Below are 10,173 nucleotides of genomic sequence, written 5' to 3' on the forward strand. Positions count from 1 at the left end.
AAGTTATAAATGAGGAGCGATTGTTAACATTCTCTGCTGACAACTCAATGCAGAAAGTTTTGCATGTCATTGAAGTCAGAGTAACAAAGATATATTATTTGATTTGCTTGCAGGTTGTTGCTTTGTCAGTAAAAGTTGTTGAACATGTTAATATACTGTAGTATAATGTAGTCTAACTTAATCTGACAATTCAGCTGAAATTATTTTAGTTGTAGTAATTCATGCTTGGTTGAAATCTGAGTAGCGCTTCACACGCTACATTTTTATTAATTAACTGTTATTTATTAATTTACTGTTAGTTTGTGTTCAAATGTTAACACACCAGTAATCAGAATTAGCTCCAGAAGTGGTATATATAAAGTAGACATATTAAAATAATGTAATATGCAATATTAACAAATGAAAACATAAACACTGCCAGTCAAAAGTTTATGAACAGTAAGATTTTTAATGTTTTTTTAAAAAAAGTCTCTTCTGCTCAACAAGCCTGCATTTATTTGATCTAAAGTACAGCAAAATTTAGATTTTTTTTTTACTATTTGAAATAACCGTTTTCTGTTTAAATATTTTATAATGTAATTTATTCCTGTGATTTCAAAGCTGAATTTTTAGCATCATTACTCCAGTCACATGATCCTTCAGAAATCATTTTAATATTCTGATTTGCTGCTCAAAAAACATTTGTTATTATTATTATGTTGACGACAGCTGAGTCGCTTTTTTCAGGTTTCTTTGATGAACAGAACAGCATTTATCTGGAATAGAATTGTTTTTGTAACATTATAAATGCCTTTGTCATCACTTTTGATCAATTTAAAGCATCCTTGCTAAATAAAAGTATTCATTTCTATAACTTCTTAAAAAAAGCTTTTTATTTCAGATAAATCTTTAGATCTTTTGATCTTTCTATTCATAAAAGAATTTTGGAAAAAAAAAATGTACTCAACTGTTTTAAATATTATTAATAATCATAATAATTAATGTTTCTTGAACAGCAAATCAGCATATTAGAATGATTATCATGATGTGGCACTGAAGACTGATGCTGAAAATTTAGCTTTGATCACAGGAATAAATTTAATTTTAACATATATACTCAAATATTATTACTTATTTTTAATAATAGTAAACATATTTCACAATATTACCGCTTTTGCTGTATTTTAAATCAAATGCAGGCTTGGTGAGCTAACAATAAAAACCCTACTGTTCAAAAACGTTTGACTGAAAGTGTACATCTTTTTTTTTTTAATCCTGGGTCCAATTTTAATAAAACATTACTTCTGTATTATCAATGCAAAAAGAGTTAACTGATAAAATAATGCACATCACTGAGCCACAAATTCAACTCTAAAACACTGCTGTTGTACGTCTGTTTGTGTGTTCATTAATATTAAAACTATTTATTATTGTTATAATATGACTTGGAAATAACCTGTTTATTTTATAATAAAAATTGTCAATGTTGCAGTGTATTTATGGGTACACTGATAATTATAAGCTACACATACTCTATAATTATTTTGCAAAGCTGCGTGTACTTACATACTGTTATAGTTTTAACTATTGCAGTAATCAACAATACTTACATCCACTTATTTAACAAAAACAATGAAGAGTTCTTCAAAAGTGTGCAACTCCATTCAAATCAGTCTTTGGTATTTATACTCATGTCTCATCTTGGTAAACTAGGAAATAATGAAAAGCTCATAGAAGTTAATGTACCTTTTTAAGTCCTTTGCTCAGGATAATTGGATGCTATCTGATGTCAAAGTGCTATTCTAAGGCAAATGAAGCAGCTCAGACCGTACAAAGAGACTCCAGCTGAGAGCTTAAGACTGTTGCTCTCTCAATCAGTGCACTTTAAGAGCTCTATTGTCATTCCAGTGACACAAAAACTGTTTAGATAGCCCTTTGGCAACATCAGTCAATTGGTAAACACAAAAACCTGAGGACCACTGAATGAAATGACACCTCTAACTAGTTGTTCAACATGAGGTAAAATGACGCATGGCTTGTATAACCTATTTAAACATCGTCAAAAAGTCACTCATTACAGTGTACATATTACAGCACATACACAAATACAAACAAACAATACTAATTTGTATGAACATTGTACTGTAATTTGAGACACTGTTTCCTCAAATTATTTCTAATAATAACAAAAAATATTTTCGACTGCTCAGTATGTCTACAAATGAAGCTCAGTTTAATTAGAACGTCGATTATGAACACAGTAGTGCAAATGCATGAGTTTAATCGCCTACCGCAGTTGACTACGAGCAACACGATGATCAGTGTGAAGTTGCGCTGGCATCCGTGCGGCTCTTTCACTGTTCCTCTGCTCATTTCTTCTGCCTCTGAGCGCTCTTACATCCACCGCAAGATCTTCTCACAGGTCAGTGTTATAGCTGGAGAATGCAGAGCTCTTCTGGACTTTACTGAGCCTCGGATGTCCGCAGAGGTGTACTGGTGTAGGCGGATGGTCCTCTGCTCTGCTCTATCCTTCTCTCGCTCCTGTTTAGAGTTTGACTTTCTTCAGTCCTCTCAAGAAGTTCCCACAAAGTCTCAGTCAGGACATGTGCTGTGCTGCTTAACGGTGTGTTTGGCGCCACCTGCTGTTTATAATACAGGACTGTTAGGGGGGAAAACAATTGTGGACACTGTTGGAAATGGGCTTTTATAACATTTAATTCAACAGTAACCTAGATTTTGTGTAGCGGGATGCTTAATAAGAAAACATTTAAAAACATTCAACGTGCCTAATATTATTTAGTTAACTACTCAGCTAACATCAGCACATGTTTGCATGCAATTTTTTGTTATAACTTTTGATGAACGGCGTCAACACAAAACATTTACACCTTATTCTTAACGTGTAAGTAAGCTTATGGGCGAGACTTCCGGTTCATTAGCCGCTATAGGGAGATAACGAGAAGAATAATGTGCATAAAATGATGAAACCGTTTGCACTACAAACCAGTTTGTTCATAATTAAAATACTATATTAAAATAATATGGTAAGGCACACTAATTCACAATATCAAGCAGCAAAACAAGAGTTTTGTACAGCTAAAAATAACTGGATGCGGATGAGACCAGAAACCAGACCCGTTAAATTTACAAATGGCGCCCGCTCTTATGGGAAAAATAAGGTGTATAAGAAAAGTATTCACTAGTGCAATATTTTCAAACTATTTTTTGAGGAACTCAATTTCCTGCATAATTTAGTTTATCTCAAAATGCCTATTCAGTCTAAATATTAACTCTTTTTTTTTCTATTTTTATGAAGGAATGGAAACTAACTCTATCGTAGTGGTAACCACTAATATTGTAGCGCAAGAAACCCGTCTTTAAAAACATTGGACAATAACTACCCCCTTGATCAAAAACACAAAATAAATAAATAAATAAATAAACACTTAATCTCAGCATTTACTCTATCAGTCTACAAAAGCCTTAAAAGTCATGCTGGGAAATAGAAATACAATGTTGCAACCTAATGTTATTTACAGTTCCAGCACAACTTAAATTATTTATGCACAATGCAATACAATACAATGTTTAAGTTAATTTTGTTGCATTACCTAATTTGAGAACTAAAATTAAAGACAATTATTGCATTTAAAAACAATTCCTAAAATAAATAAATAAAGGCCAGAGGATACAGTAATTTTACAAATTAAGTTTAATTTTTACTTTTTTTTTAATCTTCTAAACATTTTAACAATAGGCTATATTTGATTAAAATTGTAAATAGGTAAAAAACATAGAAATGTGTAATTAAAGTGAATTGGAATGAATTACTAACACAAATAAATATTAATAGGATTATTAATATTTTGTTTTATATTAATTATTTTATTAATATGAAGCAATAGTGTATTAAATATAAATAAAAACAAATACATAAATAAATTATTTTAATTATAAATGTATAAATAAATAGATAATATTAACATTAATAATATAAATAAATATTAACAATACAAAATAAACAATCTACATTTTCCCAGAGTGTTTGTACTATTATTAAAAAAGCACAGTCTTGTTCTAAAATCTAGAATATCTGCATTCTTCTTCGTTTTACAATACCAATATAACCTGTAAACAAATACATAAATAAATAAAATAATAATTAATATGACACCTTTACATGTGGTGAAATCTAATAAAGAGGTTGTATAACGAGTTTGCATTAAAAAACTATTAAATAATTTAATTTAATTTAATTTAATTTAATAGCCTGATAGCAAAGAGCATATGACCAAATATCAAAAATCAAATTTTTTTTAATATATATTTACAGTAGGAAATTTATAAATATCTTCACATACATAGTACATAGTAGTTTGCTCGTGTTAGTTTACAGTAGGCCTATACTTTTACTTTCTAAGGTCTATAACTGTCAGCTAATCACTGTTGACTGAACACCCTTTCTCTCTAATATCCAGACCCAAAATGCCGCCTTTTCAGGCCTATACAGACCAGACAGAGAATGGTAGCAATTTTACAAGCCAGAGGTCTTGCATTCTGACCTGTTTCTGTTCATTTATGTTATATCAGTGGAGGACAAGAAGAGTATGACATTCCTCTTTTGAAGTGATGGACAGGGTTGACTCTTTAGACCCAGAGTTCATCCCTCATTTCCTCAAGTGACGTCAGCTCTCTGACACACACAAACGGCAGGCTGCGATCAAAGCCCAGTTAAAGACGCACTCCTGCAGACTCTAATATGAGCTCACATGCTGGGAAGAGATGCTGATTGGTGGGGATAGAGGAGGGAGGGCTTTTCCTGCTGCTTTCATGAGAGCTTTTCGGTGGAATGAATTATGAAGGAATGGATACTAATGTTAAGATATCAAACACATTACTGCAAGAGCGCAATTGCGTAGAAAAACTGTGAAGAGTCATAAAGCAATAGTATTTTGACCAAGCTAAGATTTATAACTTTTTGTTTTTTTTGTCTACAGTCAAGCGTCTCATTTTTCAAAGAAAAGCTGTACCTTTTCTTCAGTGTGATTGCATCTAATATTAAACATTTGGAAACCATTATCTGCTGAGCAGCAAAGCAGTTGAAATATTTGTGACATGGGGCTGTTTTTCTTTCCGATGTCTATCTGTTTTATTTTCCCAAAGTAAAATAAGATTATTAAAATTGCAACCATGCACAGCAAAACTCATCTAATTGTAATGAGCGGAGGGATTGAGGGTTATGCGGGCCGCTTTGAAGGTCCATCCCCTTGGCCGTTCTCCACACACAGCGGATCTATTCAGAATGGACCTTCTGTTCTGAACCTTAAATAGAGTAATCTCTGGAGTTACTAGGGTTTGTAGCTAATGGGAATAAAACTGCTTGAATTACAAATGAGAAGCTACTACTGAACGTTATACTGTCCAAAAAATCGAACTGAAGTTACTTGTGTTCTTCCTTTTTATCTAATGCACTGCCTGTCAGAAGTTTTTGAACAGTAAGATTTTGAATGTTTTTTGCAGAAGTCTCTTCTGCTTATCAAGCCTGCATTTATTTGATCCAAAGTACAGGAAAAACAGTACAATTTAGAAATATTTTTACTATTTAAAATAACTGTTTTCTATGTGAATATATTTTAAAATATAATTTATTTCTGTGATCAAAGCAAAAAATGTTATCATCATTACTTCAGTCTTCGGCGTTACATGAACCTTCTAATATACTTTATGAAATTATTCTAATATGCTGATTTGCTGTTCAAGAACCATTTTTTATTTTTATTGTCAATATTTAAAACAGCTGAGTTAAATAAAGATCCAAATATCAGCATTTATCTGAAATAAAAAGCTTTTATTTCTACACTATACCATTCAAATGCTTGGAGTCAGTATGTTTTTTTTAAGAAATAATAGAAATTAATACTTTTATTTAGCAAGGATGCTTTAAATTGATCAAAGGTGATGATAAAGACATTTATAATGTTTCAAAAGATTTCCATTTCAGATAAATGCTGTTCTTCTGAACTTTCTATTCATCAAAAAAACCTGACAAAAATTCTACTTAGCTGTTTTCAACATAATAATAATAACTTTTTTTTTTTTTTTTTTTTGAGCAGCAAATCAGAATATTTAATTATATTGATTTCTGAAGGATCATATGATGCTAAAAAGTCAGCTTTGAAATCACAGGAATAAATAATATTTTCAAATATATTCAAATAGAAAACAGTCATTTTTAATGGTAAAAATATTTCAAAATGTTACTGTTTTTGCTGTACTTTGGATTAAATAAATGTATGCTTGGTGGTCAGAAGAAACTTCTTTTAAAAACATAAAGTACTGCTCAAAAACTTTTGGTGGGTAGTGTTTTTTTATTTCTTAGGATATCCACCTGGATTACATGATGCTTATATTTTTGTCCTATTATCTATTTAAAGTCCCCCTGAGATAAAAAAATTAAAGTTTTTTGGCTTCTAGTATGAATATATTAGCCTTAAGATTATCTATAAGCTAGTGTGCTTCAAAACAACGACAAAATTCGCGTTTACAACATATGGGCATTCAAAACTTACAGTCTCGTCACTTCCGCCAATATGAATCAATGATTTTGATGATATCACCGTGCACTTCAGTTTCTCATCAAACGTTCTGTCCAATCAAATGCTCTCTAGAGTCCGTAATGTCCCGCCCCCTACACTATAAATAGACGCTGAATCTGCGGCTAAGATCATTCACTCGTTTACAGTGTAAGTGTTTTCTGTTTGGTGAATGGCATGTAGTGCGTAATGTCGGCGATAGAGAACGATTCAGACAGTGTAAATGTGCTTTCCATTGGGGAAAATGAGGTCTTGTTTCACGTTGTGTCACACGAACCGCGGCAGCGCGCAAAGTCTACTCCGGATTTGGCTCCGGTCCAGGGACGCAATAACACAGAGCAGATCATATGCACTCATATGTGCGATCGGCATGTATTAAACTACACAGCCTCAGCATGATTATGATCACTATTTTGTTTTAGCAAGAGTTTCATATTGAATCTGTGGGGTAATTTATTAGTCCGTGGCTGTCATAAGCTTACAAATGCGGCTTTACGAGCTCTGGCCCGAGCAGATATTAATGGAACGCTATTGGCTATTCAAAATAAGTGGGCGGGGCTGGGCGATATGTTTTTGTTTCAGTTCACCCAAAAATAAAAATTGGTTCTTTATTGGCTACGATGGTTCCATGAAAAACCTTGAACATCCATGGAACCTTTGAAATGCAGAAAAGGTCCTTTATAGTCAAAAAAGATTATTTAGATGTTTAAAGTGTTATTTATAAAACGGTTAGTTCCATTCCTCAATTCTGATTGGTCAGCAGCTGTGTCGTATTCATGATACGGCACTGCTATGACCGCTTCACTCAACGGTTTTGTGTATCATTGAACCCCCTTAGCAACCACCCTTAGCAACGTAAACACAGCTGCAGCAGTTAGGGACTACTTTTTACAGCGGAAGGCAGTTAATGATTTTACTTTATGAAAACGTACAACTCAATATATATAAATTAATATATATTTTTGATTTTAATATTTTTATTGTGTGGTAACCGTTTTATAAAAGCAATAAGGTACTTGAGGCCGTGCTGTATCATGAATAAATCACGGCTGAAGGGCGTTGTTAGGCACGACGCGAAGGTACTCTCGTACCTTATTGCTTAATTAAAATGGTTCTTGTAGGAACTGTTCACTAAAAGGGTTCTTCTATGGCATCACTGCAAAAACAACTTTTTGGAACCTTTATTTTTAAGAGTGTGTCATTCCAAACTTGTAAAAATTTTGTTCATGTTCAGAACACAAATTAAGATATTTTACCTTTCTGACCCTGCATATACAGCAATGCAACTAACATGTTCAAGTCCCAAAAAGGTAGTAAAAACATTGTTAAAATAGTCCATGTGACATCAGTGGTTCAACCGTAATGTTATAAAGCTATACTTTATGTGCACAAAAAATAATAAAATAAATAATACTTTTATTCAATTTCTTCTCTTCTGTTTTCTTTGCGCACATAAAGTATTCTTGTAAGGTCATAACATTACGGTTGAACCACCGATGTCACTATTTTATCGGTGTCCTTACTGCCTTTCTGGACCTTGAATGTGTCAGTTACATTGCTGTCTATGCAGAGTCAGAAGTTTCATCAAAAATTTAATTTGTGTTACGAAACTGAATGAAGTGTGAATTGTGTTACGAAACTGAATGAAGGCCTTACGGGTTTGGAGCGACATTTTCCGATTCCACTTATCGATTCCGATTCTTTTCGATTCCCAGTTTCGATTCCAATTAGTAAACAACAACAAAAGTCAAACATTAAAATATCAAACAAGTTTATTTTCAGCTCAAATAACAAACAAAAATTATTTTATTTTATTTCGACGTGGTGAACCAACTGCAGATGCTTAGACATGTTGCTCGTGACACCTTGCTTGCAACATATTAGTTTATTACAGGGGTTCTCAACCTTTTTTACACCAGTGCCCCCCTCCTTCTCGAGTAAATTTGGCAAGGCCCCCTATGCCTGACATTTCCTCTAAAGGTGTTTATTTTTAAACCTTTTTTATTACCAAAAAATTTGTTTTTCTACTGCATGTTATAAAAAAAACTCAAAATTCAAACAAACTTTAAATTAAAGCTATACTTTTGAATTAAAAGAAAACCCCCTGCTCAGTTCTAACTTTTTAAAATGTGTATATACACATATACAGATTTAAAGCTCCTGAATTCTTTAATTCAGACATTCTTAACGAGTACTTTTTCTTAAGTAAGTGGACCTCTCAAACATTCAACAGGGAGATGCCAAAAGACCACTCACTAAACCTGTCCTTTTTAACTGGACTGACTGAATATCTACTGTTTGTATGTATTATAAATAAACAAACAAATGAAAAATACAGTGAATACATTCTAAATCTGTTTATGCTGGTACTAATATGTGCATAAACACTACTGACCCTTACAAGATCCACCACTATGGGTGAGCGGGACACACACAAGACATTCATTTTGACAACTATGCAAATATTTAGAAATTTCACGCAAAAATACTATGGATCAGAGCCCCGAAATCATGAATAGTTTGTGAATCAACAGCGGACTTATGCGTGCCTAATGTACGAGTCCGATTTACAAGAATCAATACATTAGGCACGAGCGAGTTCGTTACTATTACTCTGGTCTTCATTACCTTTACATTAGCGCGAGAGTTTGTTTCATGCATGCAGCCATAGCAGCCAAGAGATGAAGTAGATACCTGTCTTCCCGCGGGGCTATAGGTTACTTTTATGAGGGCGGTTGTGAGACGAAATAACATACATTACTGCAGGAGCGGCCGGGCGCGGGACTAAAAAATCCGTCCCTTGCAGGTCTCTAAGATAAAGTTTGCGTGCAGCGGTAGCGTTGTCTTCGGTTTTTACAAAGTGTAGCCACACTTTTGATCACTTCCCGCGATCCATCTTGTAGACTGATGTTTACATTACCACGTAAGGTCCTGGCAGATTGCCAGATGAAACGAGGAATCGAAATTTGAATTTTATAACAAGTATCTGATTCTTTATCTTAAGTATCCGATTCCAGAATCGGAATCGATTTTCGATTCCCAACCCTAATAGTGGGTGAACTATCCCTTTAAATCTCAGCTATCTTTAGACTGATAATACAGATGTAGACTTTCAAAGAGATGATGCATGTGTTGTTATGCATTTGTTCCACCCAAATAAGGGCATTGCTGGTGACATCATTTCTGGTAACTGATGATGTGTGTCTGGTGAGACATTTAGAGTGGAGTTCAAGATGTGCTGTGATGGTGACCTCACTCTTATGAAGATCTTTAAATGATCCTTTACATTTAGATCCAAAAAAGCCCTTTGGAACTAATCCTGGATCAGTGTCCGAGAATGACACAGAATCAATGTGCATACTAACATCTAGTGACATCTGCATTTGTGCTACTAACAAGCCAAGGCAAGGGGATATTCACCAAACTCATGTAGTATGACTGCAATGCAGAGGACTTATTTGAAGCCTTTGAGTGGGTGGGTGGTCTCTCATTAAAGTTTTCCAGTCTTTCAGGCTCTGATAGCAGTTGTATTTGGTACAAGGGGTCAAGTTTGATCATATGGAAGTAGGGTCAGCAAGAATTAGACAGCATAGATGTTATT

At 33.6% G+C, this 10,173-nt stretch overlaps 1 protein-coding gene across 1 annotated transcript in view; it reads right to left on the minus strand.

Moving 5' to 3' along the window:
- ror1 (receptor tyrosine kinase-like orphan receptor 1) overlaps nucleotides 1-2,379 on the minus strand; it is a 183,492-nt gene extending 181,113 nt beyond the window's left edge. The window contains 1 exon segment of the mRNA XM_073851812.1: nucleotides 2,271-2,379. Coding sequence (XP_073707913.1) covers nucleotides 2,271-2,379 — 109 coding nt within the window.
- Nucleotides 2,380-10,173: the final 7,794 nt, after the last annotated feature.

This window comes from Garra rufa, chromosome 12, assembly GCF_049309525.1.
Source record: "Garra rufa chromosome 12, GarRuf1.0, whole genome shotgun sequence".
In the NCBI taxonomy this organism is placed as follows: Eukaryota; Metazoa; Chordata; class Actinopteri; order Cypriniformes; family Cyprinidae; genus Garra; species Garra rufa.